This window comes from Oryzias latipes, chromosome 18 (assembly GCF_053564925.1).
Source record: "Oryzias latipes strain Hd-rR chromosome 18, Olatipes_Hd-rR_3.1".
NCBI lineage: Eukaryota > Metazoa > Chordata > Actinopteri > Beloniformes > Adrianichthyidae > Oryzias > Oryzias latipes.
In genome coordinates, this window is record NC_136254.1 from 12313470 (window position 1) to 12334681 (window position 21212).

Genomic DNA, 21212 nt, shown 5'->3' on the forward strand with positions numbered 1-21212 from the left:
AATGAATAATGACCGAAATAACTACAGTACTGAGTATTGTTTAAACACAATGAGTCATTTATTCATTAATTCAAGTTAGGCAGTCAAAACCAAAATCCATATACAATTTCTTTTAATCTGTATTCCCTTGTTTGCAGTATTTTAATAAGAATATCCCTAAAGAAAACAACAAAAACAACAAAAGAAAAAAAATGAAGAATGAATAAAAAAGAGAGGAGTGCACGGGGCTTAAAACTTTGAGTGTAATGTAAAAATTATGAAACAAATCAGATTAGAACTAAAACATCTTAAATAACTATTTTAAATGCCATTGAAGAGCAGAATCTTGTGGGATAATATGATCCAGTCTGAGTAAATTCACCTTTGCCCTCACTGGTGTAAAGACCCACTCCACTGAAAATTGTCTAGGTGTTTTTAACATGTTCTTGTGGAATTTTCTTTTGATGAGGACATAAATAAAGAAATTTAAGATTAAAATTGCATTTCTGAGTATTTTTATTTAGTCAAAACACAGTGAATCAGGAGCAGACAAAGAAAGGAATGCTGTTAGAAAAGCTTGTAGCAGTGACGTGTGCTACAACAGTTGGGTCCTACTCCGCTCCATTCCGACACATCCACCTGCAGATGACTAGATCCAATCAAAACTTTATTCATATTAACTATATTGTTACAGTTTTTTTGTTGGACCGGTCGGAAAAGAAAAGGAAGGAAGAAGAGAGAGGGATGTGGGGGGGGGGTAGGAGGGTGATTATAGAAGGGGGGGATCATGAAGCAACAAGTTGCTGGATGTTTGTAATCATGACCGTCATGTTTAGATGTATAACAAATCCAAAAAGGGCGGGGCCTGTCCAGAGGTGAATTTCTGATGTACTGCTGCTCTGCAGAAACTACGTCCTAAAAACAACACAATTTTTTTTTCTTTTTGGGGGGGCTGTAAAGGCATAGTCATAATTAAAAAAACACTAAGAACGCTTTCACAATAGATCAAAAGATTATTAGACTTGGACTTTAAATACCCCAACAGGTGATGCTGTCACTTCACGAGTCAGTAAACCCAAGTTTCTGTAAAAACTCATCTCTGTTACAGCCTTTTTTTCTTTCATTTTTGTATTATCTAATCATCAAAGTCATCCACATGACACATACATTTCAAATGATCTTCCATTCCTGTAGACCTGAGCATGAGCAAATGTGCAGACCTTAAAATAAGTTTTACATGAAATGAACTGAAATGAATGGGTTTTGCAGTTCTTGAAGTTGATTGTTGACAGTGTTTGGTTCAATTCTTCATGTTTTAAACCTCTTTGAACCAAGCAAACACATTTCCAACCTTGAAAATCTCCGTCTGATCCAAATCAAGAAGCGACAACGGTTAAAGAAACATTTGTCATGTTAAGGAGGGTCACCAGGTCATTTTCTTACATCGTACTCCTGAAATAAAAAGAAAAAAGATATTGATAGGCTCAGAGGAATGCTTCATGCACAACAGGAATAACTGGTGAAAAGGCAGGTAAAACACCTTTGATGTCGCCTGTTCTCCTGCGGCTTTGTGGCACAGTGATGTCCACTCTGGAGCTCAGTTCCGGTGTTCTCAGCACCTTCTCTAACCTGCACTGCTCATCACTGTCCTACATTAGGGAACAGAAGCTTTACTAAAATCCCCACCACTGCCTCCAATTTTAGCCAAAGATCTGAATTTAAAAGCATTTGGCACCTGTGATGGCTCCTGCTGACACTTCCTCCTGCCAACAGGTGTGCCTGGGGCGGGGATTCCAGCCACTGCCCTTTGCTGCTCCCGTTCTCTCTGTAGGATGATGGCCTGCCGTGCATTTCTGTACTCCAGAGAGAAGTTGCTGATGTTTCTGCAGAAGTCCTCTGCTTTGGTGTCCCTCACCATGGAGTGTGAGTATCCCAGGAAGAGAAGAAAAGAGTGAAACCTTGATGGACGAATAGTAGTACAGTGAGTTCCCTTCAGAAAACTCTCCCAAGTGGATCTATTGTTGTTCACCACACCTGTTGATAACCCGACGATGGACGGCTCTCAGGACCTTCAGCCTTTCTTCACAGTCTTTCAAAATCTTGGGCAGCCTATGTCGCAGGGAGTTCTCTGAAACCTCCTCGTTTGCACCTTTACTTCTGTCCATCTTCCCTCCATTCTGTCTATCTTCAGCCTTCTCCAGTATCTTTAGCTGCTCCCATGATGCTTTGCACATAGTTTCTAGCTGAGTAAAGCTGGACTGGACCTGAGAGTAGTCATACTGTGGAGATAAGGTTAAACTTTGTTATTTTGTGTTGCCATTGGGTTACCATAGCAACAGCATCAGTGGAAGCAGATGTTTTGTCATGTTTCCTCTTCCCCCCATGTAGAAAGCTTTTGATGCAGCAAGGAATGTGGTCTGCTCGTAATTGACATACAGAAAAGACCACAGTCTTCCCTGATGGAACAGGGATGAGGGTTGATTTGAGACAGACTCTAACTGAGAACTTCTAAGTCAAAGTCTGGTTGGTTAATCTGAATGATCGTTGTCCTGGGCTTGAACATGATTGAGAACTTCCTCGCTTGATTTTATTTGATTGCTGTGATTTCTCTCGTTCTTTTCTTGGTACCCATTAAGGAACTAAAGCTTTCTAAGCTACTGAGTCGACATGAATCAATTGTGTTGAAAAGGTTCAATATTGTGAAGCATTTGACACAAATTTAGTGACACCTGCTGGACAGACTTTAACATTGCATCATGAAGCAAAAAGCGTAATGTAAATGTGTAAAGTCATGTGAAGCGATACAGTTTTAATGTTTAACTTTTAAGTTCACATTGGCAACTAATGATGTGTATAAATGGATAGAGGGGGAAAAAAAATCAGCATGCCTAATAACTGTGCTGGCAAATATAACTTCTACTGCATTTTAGCTGCTCCTTTTGAGGGTCTCCACAGTGAATCAATCATCTACCTGTTCCTATCCTCTGTATTCTCCTCGCTCGCAGCAACCAACACCACTTCTTTCTACTCTTCATCCATGAACCTTCTCTTTGGTCTTCTTTTGGCCTTTTTCTTGGTATCACCAACCTCAGCATCCTTTTACCAACATCATACTGTTCCCCAATGTGTCCAAACAACCTCAGTCTGCTTCCCTATATTTATCTCCAAAACGTCTACCATGAGCTGTTCCTCTGATGGATTTATTCCTGATCATTTCGGTCCTGGTCGCTCCCAAAGAGACCAGGACCGACACCTTCATCATGAATTTATCCTGATTTACCAGCACATGAAAAAAACAGTAGATTGTGCCCCCTTGAGGTTGCATTTGGTAGCACACATATATTAAAATAATGGTTGAAATGTTTGACCCAGGTCAAATTTACTAAATCTGTTCTGCTACACAAATCTGGGTAAGATTAGCCAAAGATATGATTTTAGTTACACAAAACCACAACATAACACAAACTGCAGACAAAATTGTGCTCTAAAGACAAACCATAGTGTAAATTTTTAAATATGCTTTTAGTTTAGTAAAAATGTTCCACAAGGCCTCCGTCTTTCATTTATTGGTGGATAAATCAATGAGATGAAGCCACACTGCCACCTCCTGGGTGGGCAGACACACAGGCTCAGGACCAGTTAGGGTAAGTATTATTGGTGGAGTGTTGTGACTGACTGCATCCCATAAAACTGTCTATGATCAGTTACAGCTTAGAGGTGTAGGGGCAAAGGTTTAGCCGACTCCCAGACATTTCACAAGCAGCTCAGGAGAACATCTTACCATTAGGAAAACAGATTGCATATCTGTTTTAAAAATGACACAGGACTGTGAACACGCACCTTGGCGGCTTTGGTCACAGCAGCAATGTCTGAGTGGAGGTCAGAGGAGTCTGGGCGGAGCTGCAGCAGGAGCAAACAGACGTGATGCAGCAAGGGTTGGCGGGTGTGGGTATCCCTCACCTGAGACAGCTTGCTCAGGTAACTCAGTTCAAAACCGCGGGCCTGAGGTGGTAAAATGTTCTGGTTAATGTTAAGTGTGGAAAGAGCATGCAGCAACACTGAAAAAAGATCACCGACCTTACACCCATTGAGGAAATTCCCGATAGTGAGCACCGTGGCGAGAATATATCTGAAGGTCTGGCTGGCTGCCAGCTGCTCCATGGCTAACTTCAGATGGAAGAGAGGTTCTGCGATTTCCTTTTGTGGGAAAGGACTTGTTAGAGGGCACAGTGGCGAATCATGAACAAATGCTGAGCCATGAAATTCCTGTTCTATTTTGGGCGTGTGACCTGCAGGAGGTGACAATAAACTGCAGTGGTGCAGTTGCAGATGGTACAAGGTCTTCTGCGCTGTTTTCACCCACCTTCTCCAAGGAGTCATAGTCCAAAGCAAAGGCCCACAGCTCCAGCCTGGTGCTCAGGTGTGGGATTTCCCCCAGAGTCAGTAAGCAGAGCTCAGCCTGGGCCAGTGGGGCGTGAGGGTTCTGGGCCTTGGCCTCCTTTATCAGGCCGAGTTCGTCCTCTGTAGGGATCAGTGCTCGAAGACGCTGTTGTAAGGAAAGTGGTTGAAAATTTAAAACCTAATTGATCCATGCTTCAGGCTTAGAGGATGAAAAGGAGGGGATCGGATTCACACCTGAACATCCTCCCTGTCCAGCACGCTGCTGTCCATGGCGTAGATGGCTGGGGGGAGCAGCCGGGGGGCTGGAAGACTGCTCAGGGCGATGGTTATAATGTTGCTGCGCTTCATTCCCAGAACTGAGACGGAAGGCTGTTTGTACGCAGAGATGACAGGATCATGAAACAGATTCCAAACATAAAACACCTCATGTGCACTTTATTAAGTAAAACAAAATTAAAAAAAGATGCTTAATCGAAAAACATTTGAAGCATCTTAATAGACTTATTCTGAAAAAAAAAAAAACATTAACCAGAAATGTAATCAACTCTGTTCTTTTTTGTTTCTGTAAGAACTCTGCAGGATCAAGACCCACAAAGGTTCCTCTGCACTCAAGCTTTGGGGGCTGATTTCAAACAAAGCAATACTAAAAAGTCTTGCTCTTTAAAGTAGTGTAAACAAAGTGAAGTAATTCTGCTTAAGACACAGAACCAACTGTGGCAATGGTATGAATAAAGAGGAATATTCAGAAGAAGAAAAAAGAAAACAATAGGAGTCCCACTCAGATTATCTATTGTGAAAGCTTTCCCAGTGGTCTTTTAATTATGATTTTGCAGTTTGTTTTTTTGCCCAAAAAAAAAGAACTTGTGTCGTTTTTCTGCTGAGCCTCTGAGTTTTGGGCAGGACTGTTGGCGCAGAGTAAGCCCACCCCCATTTCCCATCGTCCATTTGTTAACACTCTCTCCCTCTAGCTTACAGCCCCTCACAACCCCAATCTAACATTAGCAGTGATAAAAAAAAAAATGGCGAGGAATATTGGAGCCATCCAGCCATGTAGTTTTGAACCAGATACCAGCTCAGACGAGGAAAACAAAGACGTACATGGATGTGGTCTTCTACATGTGGATGCATCAGAATGGAGCGAAGCAGGGAACTTGTGGCCTGCCTAGCATATTTTCTTTTTTCATCTGCTCCTCATTCACAACGGTTTGATTAAAGAAATTCTCAGAAATGCTATTTTAAGCTTAATTTTAGTTACGTATGTCCTCCATTATCAGAAAATACTTCAAGAATGTGTTAAAACACCTAAAACACAAATGTCAATGGAATTGGTCTTCAAACATGTAGGACTAAAATGTTTGACACATTTCTTCTATCAGATGGCATATTTCAATAATGTACAATGCAGGGCCTGATTTCAGAATTGTGTAAAATTGCAAGTCCCATATTCTTAAGATTCATCAGGGATTTACTGAGACTCTTTGCACAAGAGACAGCTGGAGCAAACCTCCATATATGAAAATGTACGAAGTAAAACTCAAATTAATGCAACAGAGAGGAGAGAATGCAGGCTTGAACTGGGCCCTGCAAATGAACAAATGAAATAGACGTTAATCTGATGTTTTTTATCCACCAGGTGCTTTCTGTTTTCTGTGACAAAGAACTTAAAGGCAGGGCGCTAAGGTTTTGCAGCTGCAGCCCTCTGAGGCTGATAAGCTTGAATCTGCGCTGATCATAGACAATAATGTCTTCAAGTAGGGTGATGAAGAGGAGGGACAAGAAAGACCGAAGGCTTTTCTCAGATGACCCAGAGTGCAGCAGCTAAGGCTTGCAGAGAGCAAATCTGCAGGAAGGATGGAGGAGAGGACCACTCCGGTTAGTAAATCACGCACAACTTGTTTTTAGGCATGCTGTCAAGTTTGCGCGAGTTGCACGCACACATGCTTGGCAAATCCGACCCACTGTATGTTTAAATGAAGTGTGCATCTCCTAACATTTTTTAGCAAGCACTACCATTTCAGGTTGAGGGCATGGGCATCAGTTGCCCCTATAGGGAGGTTTAGTCCAGAGGAAACAAGTATCATTTTGACAGGAATTTTAGTGCAGTTGTAGATCCAAACGATCTGCAGACCCCTTCAAACTCTGATGAAGACTCTGGATGAAGATGCTCTCCCCGTTGAGCTGTCTTTTTCCTGACATTTTAGTGAACTGACTCCTTCCAGGGGTTGTAGAAAAATTTGGTTAGAGTGGTCGGGAATATTTAATGCTGCTTGCATTGAATACACTTATTTTATTTTTAATTTACACAAAAATAAAAATAAAATATTGGATTCAATTTTCAAGGAATAAGATTTCAAATTTCAGTTTAAAAATTCAAACTCTTGATAGAAAACAAAGGATTGTTTCGTGATGTACCATCCTGATCACTCTCACCTGCCGTCCAGAAACCACTTTAGAAGCGGTGCTGCAGGTCTTGGCTTTGAACAGAATTCCCAGAAGGCTTGTGTCCAAATTTACCGGCTCAAGCTCCGCCCAGATTGTTTGCATTCCAAAGTGTGTCATCCTGGGAAGAGGAGCCAAGTTGGGAAGTTCCTTCCAATGGAGCTTCAAGGTGCGTCTTTTAGTGACCGTACCTTCAGTCAGTGCTGAAGGCAGGGGAGGGGCACTGGGAGGTGGTGGTGGTGGAGGAGGAGGAGGTGGAGGAGGAGGTGGAGGATATTCCTTGGGGGCTTGTGGGCTTGTTGGTGCATTACTTGTACTGGCTGTATCTTCTTCCCCACTGTCATCTTCATCAAACAGATCTGAAAAATCCAAAGTATTGAGGCAAAGCTGTGTTGCCGATTTGATGACTGAATCCCAGGATTGATCCGACCCCCAGGTCAAGTCCTTACTTAGATCAGAGTCCTTCATTAAGTCATCAAAGTCATCAGTGAGTCAGAAGAAAAGGAATCAGTGGTACAAAGCATCCTTTCTGAGCTAGAATGGGTGCTGATTCCTCACACCGACGAAGGATCAGACCTCTTTCAGGTCCAACCGGAGCGACTGTTCCACATGTACGGAAAATCCCGTTGCTTCCTGTGTTTCCCGTCGCTGCTGTCGGCTCCCACCTCAGGGACAATGAAAATCCATCCGAACATATGCGAGTGCTCCTGTGTACCACAGAGGCGCATAGCACACAAACCCAAATCACACTCTGACAGCCTCCTCTGGCTCTCCTCTCTGCACCTCAGCCTGTAATTGCTGCGTAGCTCCAAAGCAGTGTCCAGTCCAAACGTCTACTGCTGTCATTTCTGTGCACCAGAAACCTGCCACATGAAGGGTGAAGATGGAGAGCTCAGTTCCTTCTGGGAAAGCCTCTGCAGGTCTCTTCTAACTTCTACCTCCCTCCGTCCTTCTGGACAGCCAGTCCGTCCCGTTCCAGAGCAGTAGAAATGTATTTGAGTTGCACCCTTTCCCTTCATTTTCTTATCCAGCTGCATCTCCTTTCATGTACTGCCATTGCTGTTTACACAAACCTCTCTATCTGCTGCTGAAGATCTCTGACTTCCCTCCTCCTGCTCCTCTCTTCCTCCTTCCACGTAATTCAGGATGATTGACCGAATGTCCCTCTGCAGCTCTGTGGGTGACATGTCAGCAATCTCTGCTCCGAAGAACCACTTATTGTTACTGCTTTTTGAAATTTCTGAGGAGAAGCTTCGTCATGCGGTAATTTGTTATGTGGTCAGGTTATTTCATAGTGAGCAGCATGTTGTGCATTTAAAAATGATTTTAAATCAAAAGCTGAATGAAAGGACAAATTTAGAGCGTCAAACACGTATTTTAAGAAATCTACCGTCGGTCCTGAGGGGTCTTTTAAACTCACAGCATTGGGCGTTTTGAAGCAATTTGCACGGTCCACATGAGGCACTAATGAGCATCCATTAGGCCCCTCCTAATTACTCTTTATCTTCTCTTCAGTGGCAATGCTTTCTGCAGCAGGGGCCAGGCTCCTCTAGCCAAAAAGAACGTTTTTGCCAATGTTAGAAATGATTTATTTATCAACAGAAACTCTCTGTGTCTCCGGTAAAACAGACACTAAACTGCCATTGGATTGCAGGAGGTGAACGTGACACCTCTGCAACCTCCAGAGACGGCTTTTCTGTTTCAATCTGGCTTCTCCAACACCAACAACTGAAGACGTTCAGCACAGTCCTGGTGTTTGGAAATGATGTGGAGCTCCACAGACTTACAGAAAAGAAAGGAAAAGACATTGGGATTTTCCACTTGTGTTGGTCAGTGTGGTGGAACTTTTCCAAATAAAACAGAGTATTTCTCTTTTCACATGGTTCTTCAAGAGCCAAGATTCACACGAGACTGGAATACAAATTTTAAATGAGTAAGTTGAAGAACTAATCATACTCAGCCATAACCTTTACTTTATTTTCATAGAAATTAGAAAAAAAGTATATTCTCTTCTTGTGTGACTGAGACAACGAGATTGTGAACGATTAGGGTCCAAGGAAACCCAGGTCTTCCCCACAAAGCAGAATCCAGCAAAACTGCAGAAACCTCCTCAGCAAAGGAAACTTGACACATTTGTGATATTTTAAATTATGAAAAGTTAAAAGACAAAATGTAACAAAGGTGTCTAAAAAACAGTAGCTGCCCAACTCCTCTGTCCTGGGGCCCCCTACTCTTCATCATCTACCTCCTTATCTACATTTTTCACAAACACAATATGCATTTTCACTACTATGCCGACAACACACAGCTCTACGTCTCCTCCAAACCTGGCTCCACTTTTCCACCTTCTTCCCTCTCCTCTTTTGAAGTCAAATCTTGGTACATCGCAAATTTCCTTAGATTAAATTGCAATAAGACTGAACTTCTCGTTGTTGGCACTAAACCCATTCTTAGCAAACTCTGTAAATTCTCTCTCTCTCCTTCGAAAACTCCTCCATATTTCCCTCCCCTCAGGTTTAGAGTCTGGGTGTCATCCTTGACAGCACTCTCTCATTCACTGCCCACATCAATAACATCACCCGCTCCGCTTACTTCCATCTGCCTAAAATTCAGAGTCTCTGTCCCTCTCTCACTTCTCACTCCACAACTGTCCTAGTCCATAGTCTCTTTACCTCCCGCATAGATTACTGTAACTCCCTTCTTTCTGGACTTCCTCAAAAAACCCTCCATAAGCTTCAACTGGTTCAAAACTCAGCTGCTCGAACAAAAACCCAAACCCCCTCCATTCACCATATTACACCCGTCTTGCAGCAGCTTCATTGGTTACCAGTACCTCACCGGATCACTTACTAAAGCCTCATCTTAACCTTCAAAGCCCTCCACAACCTCGCCCCTCCGTATCTTTCAGAGATCCTGACTGTTACTACTCCCACTTGCTCCCTCAGGTCCTCTTCCTCCCTTAAACTTGCTGTTCCACGACCGCGTCTCATTACCATGGGGGGTAGAGCATTCAGCAGCTCTGCCTCGCAAACTCTGGAACTCCCTCTCCTTTGATCCACAAAATATGGACTCAGTCTCTCAGTTTTCCAAACACCTCAAAACTCACCTTTTTCGTCATGCATTCAGCACATAATATTTAATCTTTTAAAAATGTTCCATTTGGATTATTTTGATGTGGAAAAAGAACAGTGGGCTGAACTGTAACTAACACGTGAATGGATTTGACATTAATTCTTGTTTATATATTTGTTTGTACATATTTAATTTACACTTGGTTATCTTGTTAGAAATAGAAAGAATCTGGAAAACATCATCTGCACTGTTCAGTACCCAGGTATTTATCTCTGAGTCACACTGGTTGAGGTTTTGGATGAAAATGTCCTGAATCGATTTTTGGTCAGTGAATCGGATAGTTTGCCCTCTCTGGGTTGGTGTAGTGCTCCAAGCCCAGGTGGAGAAGCTTAGGTTTCTTGGGATCTTGTTTACGAGTGAGGACAGATCGGAGCGTGAGGTAGACAGGCGTATTGGTTTGGCGTCCGCCGGTATGTAGTTGCTGTGCCGGTCCGTTGTAGTGAAGAGAGAACTGAACCAGAAAGCAAAGCTCTCAATTTACCGGTCTATCTTCGTTCCAATACTCACCAATGGTCATGAGCCTTGGGTCTCTTGGCTGGCCTGGAAACACCTAGGGGGTCCCCCCAGAGGAGCTGGAGGAAGTGGCCGGGGAGAGGGCAGTCTGAGTATCTTTACTCATGACTGCTGCCCCTACGACCCGAATGAGAGGGGAAAGATGGATTGATGGATGAATTGGATCAAATCAGATCGTTTAAAATGAAACTAAGTTGTATCAGCAACAACAAAATATGATATGAATTGAATCAAATGAATCGTTAATACCGTAGAAGAAAAGCAAATACTTTTACACTTTGGAGCATTGTTTGTAAAAGGACTTTAGATATTTGTTTCAATTCAACGGAAATAGAAAAGAAGAACACTTTTCCACATAAAAGCCATAGACTGTAAAAAAAAAAAAAAGTCTACAATAAAAGCCTCCTTGATGTGCTTTTACTTTGAAAATCCAGGTGGGAATCCCGCTTCCTGCCTCCCGAGCGCCCTTCTTGCTGTGATGCGCAGGCAGAGTGAGCGCGCGCCTTGACCTCCTGACGTCATGCAGGCTGACGTCACGCGGAGGATGTCAAAGATTCGCGCGCAGCGCGAGCTCCGCGAGCTCCGCTCACGTAGATCCGCGCTCCGCTGCCGGGACGGGATGCTCCGCAGGTCGGCTGCTAATATCCTCCTCCCGGCTCTCATCCATGTTTGACTGATAACAATTTTTTGGAAGAAATAAACCATCAAACATCAATCCCGGGGGGAATCTGCAAACCGTTTTTCCGCTTTGATAAAAATTGTTGCGTATCTTTGACAGTCGTCAGTGTTACGTAACGGGCGTGCGGTGGTTACGATGCGTTGAGGCTGCGTGAATCATCCCCGCAGCCTTTTTTCCTCTTTCACATTGTCTCTGGCATTCAAACTCTGGAGCAAAAAACGCGTCAATAAACGATCAAAGAGTCACGTGATCCAGAAAATCCCCATTTGATGAGGAAACCCAGGGAGATCACAGAAGAGGGATGCACGCGCGACGGATGACTGACAGCTCCTGCTTCTGTCCTCGCAGGTCAGCGTGAGCCCGCGTGGGCAGAGGTCATGCTGCGGGGGGAGTCCGGTTCCCACGGCCCCTGCACCTCCCAGACGTCCGACCACGACGATGAGGTGAGGCTACTTTAGCGGGAATCAACCCCGATCCAAAAGCAGGAGACTTTCAGAATGACGTCTACTTACCCATTGTCTCCTTTTTAACTTTCTTCTTCCTTCCAGCTTTTTTTAAAACACTCACTCCAATGAAAATTGTGTTTTTGGTGTTTTTAACATGTTCTTGTGTTATTTTTCTGATGACATGTAGAAAGAAAATTAAGTGAAAAATTACAATTTTTCAGTGTTTCTTTATTCAAATCACTGTGAATCAGGAGCAGATGAAATAATGCTGACTGTATTGTTCACTGGGCGTTTTTGTTGGACCTCTATTGTTATGTTTAGGGGTTTGAGGGACTGAAAGTGTAAACAAAGGGATGATGGCAAATACGATGTAAGGTTCTAGAAAACGAAAAATGGCTAAAAATGGCATAATCGTAATTAAAAGACCACTGGGAACAATAGATGAAAAGAGTATCGGAGTGGGACCTTTCAAGACAATTCATGCACTTTAATCCATCTATTTCCATTAAAATAGGAGTGAGCTCTTTCCTCTGCTGCTGACTCACCTCAAAAGCAGCTTGACAAAGTCGGCTGTTGTGCTTTCCTGTCATAGGTGGGTGCGAGCTGTGAGGAGGCAGTGTGTCTGTGCCAGGCCGGTCCCTGTACACTTCATTCTGAAGCGCACACGCCCACATGGGTGAGCTCAGCTTTCCTGCTTCAGATCTCCGTCTGTGAATGACGATGGAATGAAGATCACTGTCTGTCTGCCCCCAGGACACGCTGCTGTGCCGGCACTGTGGGAAGAACCGAGTCATGGTGACCAGGTACTCAGAGGGATACGGCACAGAGGTAAAAATGGGATTTATTGCAGCGTTCATGCGCACCGAGCAACAGACGGGTGACCTTTCATGAGCTCAAAATAAAGAAGTCATCACAGCTGAGATAGTATTTCTAATAAAAAAAGGATAATGTCATCATCTGCGTTGCTCAGATTACGGACTTTCAGACAAAAATGAGTCAGAGGTTTGTGTCTGACTCGTGGAGTTTGAGCTCAGTTCTGAGCAGGGGGACAGCAGTGCTGCTTGTCCATGTTGGAAATCATTGAGAGGAGATCCCGCACATTTGCAGGGAGCTTTATTTTGAATGCACTCAAACACCTTCAGGAGTTTACTTTCTGTGTTTAAGACCAGATTTAGAAGCATTTTGAAAGCTGTGGCGTTTCACAGAGCCACTTGTCGTCTTTGTCCACAAAAATGCTTGGGCTTGAAGAGATTTGGAGATTTCAATAAGGTTAGACTGAAGCTATTCACTTACCGTAGCTTTGCATGAAATGTCACCCGGGAATGACGGAGAATGTTGTTAATAGGTACATAGTCAATAACAACAAAGAAATTGCAGTTTAATACTAAATATCTGTGATGTATGACAGACACCACAGTGACGGATTTCATGTTTATATTTTTCTTAAAGACAACAGCACGCTTAATTTTAGGGATGGGTATCCTTAAGGTTTTAACGGTACTACTACTCGTATTGATACTGCTTATCGATTTTAACAATACTCTTATCCATACTTTTTGAGGACGAAAAATAAATAAACAAATAAATAACAAATTAAGAACATAAAGTGTTTTATTTCCTCATTATGCAACAAGGTCTTTTTAACAAAACATTTTACTTTATACATTTTTCCAACTTGAAAAGTAAAATACATGAAAAAAGAAGTAATTTAAAGAAAAATAAACAGCAATGTTTTGACATATTGCTGTCATGGTGTAAATATAAAACAAATAAAATAAATCTTTGAGTTCATAAGATCATCCCAGAGAGAGTCTCTGCTTCAACTCCTGCAGTGAAAGCTGCGTCTAAAATTGACGCCCGTGTTTGCATCTCTCCGTTTGAAGCCTAAAGGCCCGTTCACACCGGGACGAATTTCGTCGGCGAAAACGCCTCGTGACTAAACAAAGGGCCCCAATGAAATTGTGCACACCGACGCGAAAAAACGCCATGCGTCAAAGCGTCAAAAAAAAAAAAACGCCTCGGGTTCGTTTTTTTTTTTTTCCGACGCCTCGCGTCGAAATCTATTCGACCAATGAGAATGGCGCTTTTGCACACGTGTCTGGAGCTTCTGAAGTTACAGTAAAACACAACTTGGGGGCGCTCAAACACAAAACTGCCTTGCTGAGCACACATACCAGCGAAGAAGATAGACGCCGAGTTGCATCTACACAGCCGCGAAGAAATAATGACAGACATTCTAAAATATCCCTGAAGCAAGCACAAGTTGGAGCAACTGGTGCTTGAAATATTCATGTTTTCTTTGTATTATTCTGACAAGCCCGTAAATACTTGCTCTCTTCTTCTGAGTGAAAAGCGACTTTAAGAAGCGTAAAGTTGCGCAGCGCCACCTTGTGTACAGGAGTATTTCTGTTTACATTAAGCGCCATCTAATGTCAGGGAATGAAATTGCATGTTCGCTCGGCTCACCGTCAGCGAAAATCGCCTGGGTGTGAACAGAAAAAACGTGGCGAAAAACGCTGGCGAATAACGCCTGGCGAATATTCGTCCCGGTGTGTACGGGCCTTAAGCCCCTCCCCCGCTTCTCTACCTGCTTCTCACCTGTTCACCTGCTCACATCCTCTGCAGCAGCGAGTCGTTTTTTCCTGCGCCCCTCCAGTGTGTTCTACACAGAGAGCACAAAATACGGTCATCATAGCAGCTGGTTGACACGATAGTCGGGGCGCTCTGGATTTAATTAATTTTACGCGCGCGCCGCGTGCTGTCTGAACAACAGCCCCGCCCCCCGTGCACACAAATAGCCAGACAGACCTCTCCTCTTCATCGAGAATAGTGAAATTAAGATCATCATAATGTTTATGTCTTGTGGGACACTAAAAAATGCGACTTCCCCAGTACCGATAGCAGAACCGTGGAGGTCAGATCTTAACGATACTGTGGTCTTGAAGAATGTTGCCCCGGGGCTCGTTCAATACCGGGGCTCGGTACCCATCCCTACTTAATTTGGAGAAATATGTTTGTCCTTTTCTGTACAACTCACAGTTTTTTCAGCAGACTCCTGGCCAGTTAAAAGCCACTATACTGAGAATTGGTAACGGCGTATAGTTATAAAGCGCTTTTCGAACACTGGCGCCAACCTTCCACCAGAGGCAAGGTGGGGTTCAGTGTCTTGCCTAAGGACACGTCGGCACATGGGCGGGCATGGTGGGAATCGAGCCACTATTCGCTATTGAAGGTCGACCGCCCTACACCACGGCTGCCCGAGTCTTGTTCATGAAGCCAGGCTGCAGTACAGAAACAGAGTTGAATCAAACAAAGCCACATCAGTAACACTTAAACAAGAGTGACATCAAACTCCCACACAGAGCAACGCCATGAATTAGAGCTCACAGATGACTCACTGTGGCTCTGGAGTTTAGTTATACTGAGACATACATTCGTCTGTGTGGGTTTCTTTGTGTTTCTCTTTATTGTGTGTGTTTTCTGAATTTACATGTGTTTGTTTTTTTATCTGTCTGTGTTTTGTGTGTTTGTGTTTCATGTTTGGGTTTGTGTTTTCCATGGATGTTTGTTAAATGAGTTTGTTTTTCATATGTTTTTTTAGCTTTCATGCATCTGTGTTGTTCATGTGCGTTTGTTTTGTGTGTGTTTTTCATGTGTGCCTGTTTTCAATGTATGTGTGTTTTTTGTGTGTGCGTGTGTGTTTGTTTATCATACGTGTGTTTCTCATGTGTGTCTCTGTTTTTAACGTGTGTGTTTCTCATGTTCGTTTTTTCCTCGTGTATGTTTGTTTTTCATGTGTGTGTTTCATGAGTTAGTTTGTGTTTCTCATATATGTGTGTTTTTTGTGTGTGCTTTGTGTGTCTAGGCCTGTTTTTCAAATGTGTGTTTTTTCATGAGTGTGTGTGTTTCATGCATGTATTTTTGTTTTTCATGTGTGCTTCTAATCTTTATTTTTTTTCACTCTTGTGTGTGTTTTACATGTGTATTTTGTTTTTCACTTGTTTGTGTTTCACGTGTGTATTTTGTTTTTCACTTTGTCTGTTTCACGTGTATATTTTGTTTTTCACTTGTGTGTGTTTCACGTGTGTATTTTCTTTTTCACTTGTGTGTGTTTCACGTGTGTATTTTGTTTTTCACTTGTGTGTGTTTCACGTGTGTATTTTCTTTTTCACTTGTGTGTGTTTCACGTGTGTATTTTCTTTTTCACTCTTGTGTGTTTTTCACATGTGTATTTTGTTTTTCACTCATGTGTTTTTCACATGTGTATTTTGCTTTCCACTTGTGTGTGATTCATGTATGTATTTTGTTTTTCACTTGTTTGTGTTTCACGTGTGTATTTTGTTTTTCACTTTGTCTGTTTCACGTGTGTATTTTGTTTTTCACTTGTGTGTGTTTCACATGTGTAATTTGTTTTTCCCTTGTGTGTGTTTCACATGTGTATTTTGTTTTTCACTCTTGTGTGTGTTTCACATGTGTATTTTGTTTTTCACTTGTGTGTGTTTTTTACGTGTGTATTTTGTTTTTCACTCATGTGTTTTTCACATGTGTATTTTGCTTTCCACTTGTGTGTGATTCACGTGTGTATTTTGTTTTTCACTCTTGTGTGTTTCACATTAGGGTTGTGCCGATGGACGATACCATCGTGATGCCACGCCCCCGCCACTCTGCGAGTAGACACCATAAGCTGCGGTTACATGTGCAAAATATCTTTATCGGATCAATGGTCGGATTAGAATTCAACTGTGTACATGGGCCTAGAAAAATGTTTTCAGAATATAACAAACGTTCACATGGGGCACACTTTCGGCCGGAATAAATCATTCCCACATGCGCAGTAGGGTTTGAAAAACCGGAAGAGGATATCAGTTCCGCCGAGCGGCTACATACATAGATATGTCAGCTCGATAATATATGAGATGATCTTCTAAATGTGCTCTTATTAATGTCACAATTATTATGAAGCGCCTGTTCGCTCATCATTTTAATTTTAATCCGTGTGGTCAGTGTTTTGTGTCTGTTGAAGAGCGGAGCCGGAAAGAAGCTAGGATTAGCAGTATGCTAACACGGGCTACCAACATTAGCTTTGGGTGGTGCTGCAATCTGCATCCTGGCTGCACGTAAACATGTGGGAACAACATCAGCCTTTATTTAGTCGGGACATGACTGGAAACACAAATCCACGTGATTGTTTGAACGGTTTCTAAGGACTGAGCGACATTTCTGCTTTGAAGCTCACACACCGCCCCAAAGCCGCTGTGTGTGTGTTGACGATCCGAGCTGTCTGATCAGACACACACTTTTAGACCCCTTTCTGAGTTCGGTAGCTCGTTCCACTAGAGCTGCGGGACGGATCGCAGTCCTAAATCTCCCACACATACCACTCATGCAACAAAGCCCCCCCCCCCCCCCCCCTTTCCCCTCAAACACAAAGCTGTAAGTCCGCGCTCCGCCGGTCCACTTAACTAGTTAAGTGCGGGAGCGGACTACTTCCTTTCTATTTTGTTTGTTACTTTTTTTTTTGATCACTTTCCTCAGTTTATACTGGATTGTCGCGGATGAGTCATTAGTTGGGAAATAAAATAAATAAAGTAATAAAGTAAAATAACGAATAGCAATTATATGAGACCGAAAAATTAAAAATAGCCCCCCCCCCCCCCCCCCCCCACACGACGATATCATCGTCCATCCCGATGGTAGAAAACATCGTCAATTGCCAATTTAAGGGACATCGCCCAACCCTATTTCACATGTGTATGTTGTTTTTCACTCTTGTGTGTTTCACTTGTGTATTTTGTTTTTCACTTGTGTGTGTTTCACGTGTGTATTTTTGTTTTACACTTGTGTGTGTTTCACATTTGTATTTTTGTTTTTCACTTGTGTGTGTTTCACATGTGTATTTTGTTTTTCACTCTTGTGTGTTTCATGTTTGGGTTTGTGTTTTACATGTAAATGTGTGTGTTTTTCAGACGCATGAAATTAAAACATATATGTGTGCTTCTCATGGGTATTTTTGTTTTTCATGTGTGTGTGTTTCATATACGGGTGTGTGGTTTCTGAGTGTGTGTGTGTGTGTTTCACGTGTGTGTGTTTCTCATGCGCCAGGAGGACGGCGTGCTGTCGGAGCCTCAGAGGGACAGTGATGCAGACGCAGACATCGAGGACACTGACTGCAGGTGAGCTGCACAGCTGCTCAGGGAGGCTGCTGTGTTTGAACATCTGTCCTCACCACTGGTTGGTTCAGGCTGCAGGAGCCTGGAACTCTCCAACGTATCAGCTCAAGGAGACGGAAGCGCCCCCAGGTGGCGAGACAAGACACCACAGAGAGCGAAGATGATGGTGGGCGGAGCCACAAGTCGCACCGCTGGAACCTGCGCCTTAGTCCTGACCGATCTCACAGCAGGACCATCCTGGAGGTAAAAACAACAATAAAATAAAAATAATCTTATTAAAATCATTTGTACTGAAAAATAACTTTGTTGCTGTTTGTTGTCTGAAGCTTCACGTGATTCACCAACAATTACTGACCAGTATTTTTTCATTATCGCATCCCAGATATTCAGCAGATTCAGACTCATACATTTGGGTTTTTTATGTCTACCTTAGGGCTGCACAATGTGAGGAAAACTTATGATGTGCGACATTAGTGATCAATATTGCAATGACAATATTATTCGTGATACATGAACAAATAGCAATACACAAACAACTAATATATTATTTTAATTTCACAGCAACAGGTATTTTTAAATAAAAGTCAACATATTATTAAACTTCAAATGACCCTCGTCTGCAGAGGAGGCTAGCATTTAACATAAAAGGGCTCCATTGATTGGTCAGTGACATGAAGGGGTCTATCTATTGTCAAATGAGTTAAATGCTCTATTTTCATTAGTTAAATACTTGAAAGTGCCATGAGATTGTTTTTTGTGATACCAGTATTGCACGCTAATAACGTAAAATTGCGATTTTTTTTTTTGTGCAGGTCTATTCTATCTTTACTTTTTCAAACACTGTAGGACACTATGTCTTCTTTGAAGTGTTGAGGCTCAGTTTTTGCTGCTTCCTGTCAAACCGCTTCTTTCCTCTCACTTGTTTATTTTCACTTTTTAAAAATTCAAGTCAGTTTGAATAACTGTTGTAAAAGGATAGTGTAGCCATTGATCCCCTAAACCTCAATAAATGTCAACTTTGTAATTTTTGCAGATTTGTGCCAAACAGTAACATCACAGGGAGACTAGATATGTAGGACTTTTCTGGTCATAGTCAGTAGTTAGTCACAGATTATATTTTACAATATTAGTCCAATTAATCCAAAAAGGGAAACTGTCGACCAAACTTTTACAGTAAATATTAGCAGGCTAACAAATGCGTTTATTATAATAAAAAACAAAACAAAAGTGTTTCAAAAAAATGCATGCATTTTATTACATAGTTATTCATTTTTACAAATTTCTTTACAAAACCAATTTTTCTTTGGTCAGAAAAACAGTTTTCCAAAGCAACTTTTTCAAAAGTTGAGCTTTTATTTGAAAAAAAAAAAGACTTGGATTTTTAAAAATTCTTTTATAATTAAAAGATTATAAGGATTTATATTTTAGATAATCAAAGTGCCTCAAAGTATCATTGCATTAAATTAATAACTTTTCTTTAACCTCATGCAAATCAGTTACTAAAGTAACAATTCCTAATTAAAAAGTGTGGTATTTCTAATTACGTCCAAATAAACAAATATTTATGAGATGCTTGCAGCCATCAAAGTGTTTTCTAGTCTCAATAGAAGGAGCAGAACCTGGTTGGATCGCCGTGGTGCCCTCCCTCAGACATGTAGTTTAGACAGAGAGTACCATAACAATCACAGCTGTGAGGACTCTGTTGAAGAGATCAATCTGGTCATAATCAAACTGTCCATCTGCTCCATAAGCCTGACAGAAGTGAACTTTTTTAAGAGACTGATGTAAAAACCTGATAATAGTGCAAAAGCAGCAAGTCAAACTGCAGCGTCACGGTTGGAAAACGGCTCATGGTCGTTCAGATGAGGCAGAAGGATGCTGAAGATTGGAAAGATCCCCGAAAGAACAGGTTTGGCAGCAAGTCAAAGCCTGAACTGGGTCAGAGCTTTAAAAGCAGCAGTTTATGCTTCAGACACGCAGGTTGTGGTGGTAGTGTCATGGTTAGGTGATGGGTTGCAGGTGCATCAGGATCCAAAGCACCTGCGCGAAACCGGAGAACATCCAGAACTGCAGCAGGAAAGAACAGACAGAAGAGGGCAGCAGAGGAAAACTGCAAAGTCATGACAGGCAGAGGATCATTTTAGAGAGATTCAAAGCAGTTTATGCTTCAGACACGCAGGTTGTGGTGGTAGTGTCATGGTGAGGTGATGGGTTGCAGGTGCATCAGGATCCAAAGCACCTGCGCGAAACCGGAGAACATCCAGAACTGCAGCAGGAAAGAACAGACAGAAGAGGGCAGCAGAGGAAAACTGCAAAGTCATGACAGGCAGAGGATCATTTTAGAGAGATTCAAAGCTAAAGATTTCACAACAAATCACAAAAAAATAAAATAAATGTTCCTTATCATTGATCTGCACTGATCTGAAGTTCAAATGATGGAAAAACTGAATTTAGCAGAAAGAGCCTGATGTCTGTGGAATTACTGAAAGTGTATATCTTTGCTCAAGTTCTTAAGAGAACAAAGTCGTGAAAAACCTCAAATGTTCCCTTTCCTTTTCAATGAGAGTAGTATTTAAAAAAATATGAATGAAAAAAATGTTGAAAGAAAAATGAAACAATGAAAAATAATAACTAAGAACCAGGAGCTGAACGTTTAATACCAGAATTGTGGAAACATCTGACAACATAAAGGAGTTTACCGGTACCAAGTGACCGTCGGACCGGTGCCGGCCCACGGCCCGGAGGTTGTGGACCTATAAAATAGACCTGTAACTGACTCCTCATCTGTCTTTCAGGAGAGCGTGTCACAGGTCAGGCCACTGGTCATCAGCCACCCGAATGTTGACGGTCAGAAGAATCGCGAGGAAGAAAGTCGAAGCTCCAAACTGAAGCGTCTGTGGCCGCCAGCCCTCTCTGCTCCCCTCATCCTCCTCCTCCTGCTGCCGCTGTCCCTCTCCGTCCTCATCGTCATCGTGTCCTTCCTCCTGCCGTGGGCCAGGGCGTGACCCCACGCTCCGGTCGTCTCGTCTCAGACGCTGCTGTGGAACCTGGACGGAGAACCAGATGCGCCTCTTTAGCCTTAAAGGGAAAACAACAGCATTACAAAGGATTTGGTTAAAATTAGTAACTAATATTGCTTTTTAGGAAAGATGTCAAACACAGTTTGGGTTTAAAGTTCTCCACACCGCACTTTCTCAGACATTTCCAGCTGTTCTCAGCATCAGCAGGAGGAACTCCTGTCTCACCTGAGGTCTCCAGGCTAAAAACACATCTGTGCTTTGCTTCCTAGTCTAAAGAACCTCAAGGGAATCAACGGGCAAAAGATTTTCACTTTACAACCCAAAATGTGTTTTTAAGTTTGAACCAAAAAAAAGAGTAAAAGGTTCAGATCCCAGAAGGTAACAGTTTATTCCCAACAGAGCATGGATAAAAAACGTCCAGACGGAGAAACGT

At 42.4% G+C, this 21212-nt stretch overlaps 2 protein-coding genes across 5 annotated transcripts; one reads left to right on the forward strand and one right to left on the reverse strand.

Annotated features, from left to right (window-relative positions):
- Positions 1-34: 34 nt before the first annotated feature.
- si:ch211-63p21.2 (FH1/FH2 domain-containing protein 3) lies at positions 35-17954 on the reverse strand. 4 transcript variants are annotated; one of them, XM_020711744.2, is made up of 11 exons: positions 17816-17954; positions 14188-14251; positions 12135-12297; positions 4615-4749; positions 4343-4525; positions 4057-4176; positions 3820-3981; positions 2014-2258; positions 1715-1937; positions 1520-1628; positions 35-1431 (listed from the first exon to the last, which is right to left on the reverse strand). In XM_020711744.2, exons 3-11 carry the CDS (start codon positions 12261-12263, stop codon positions 1403-1405), a joined length of 1335 nt encoding a protein of 444 aa, XP_020567403.1. In that variant the 5' UTR covers positions 12264-12297; positions 14188-14251; positions 17816-17954; the 3' UTR covers positions 35-1402. The 4 variants fall into 4 exon arrangements, with proteins under 4 accessions (XP_020567403.1, XP_020567402.1, XP_078792049.1 ...); XM_020711743.2 differs by having other exon boundaries at positions 12135-12362; XM_078935923.1 differs by lacking the exons at positions 14188-14251; positions 17816-17954 and having other exon boundaries at positions 12135-12524.
- LOC144987050 (uncharacterized) lies at positions 12207-20912 on the forward strand. Its single transcript, XM_078935930.1, has 6 exons — positions 12207-12265; positions 12343-12417; positions 15191-15214; positions 17692-17762; positions 17831-18002; positions 20555-20912. Exons 2-6 carry the CDS (start codon positions 12382-12384, stop codon positions 20762-20764), a joined length of 513 nt encoding a protein of 170 aa, XP_078792056.1. The 5' UTR covers positions 12207-12265; positions 12343-12381; the 3' UTR covers positions 20765-20912.
- Positions 20913-21212: the final 300 nt, after the last annotated feature.

Bases quoted from the DNA above. Each gene is read 5' to 3' on its own strand.
- si:ch211-63p21.2 (XM_011487674.4), bottom strand. From the start codon at position 7,287: ATGAAGGACTCTGATCTAAGTAAGGACTTGACCTGGGGGTCGGATCAA. The intron at 4,177-4,342 runs GTGGGTGAAAAC...TTCCCACAAAAG, and splicing joins ACTATGACTCCTTGGAGAAG to GAAATCGCAGAACCTCTCTT. The intron at 1,432-1,519 runs GTGTTTTACCTG...TTTTTATTTCAG, and splicing joins GAGAACAGGCGACATCAAAG to GAGTACGATGTAAGAAAATG.
- LOC144987050 (XM_078935930.1), top strand. From the start codon at position 12,382: ATGGTGACCAGGTACTCAGAGGGATACGGCACAGAG. The intron at 12,418-15,190 runs GTAAAAATGGGA...ATGTTTTTTTAG, and splicing joins CAGAGGGATACGGCACAGAG to CTTTCATGCATCTGTGTTGT. The intron at 15,215-17,691 runs GTGCGTTTGTTT...CTCATGCGCCAG, and splicing joins CATGCATCTGTGTTGTTCAT to GAGGACGGCGTGCTGTCGGA.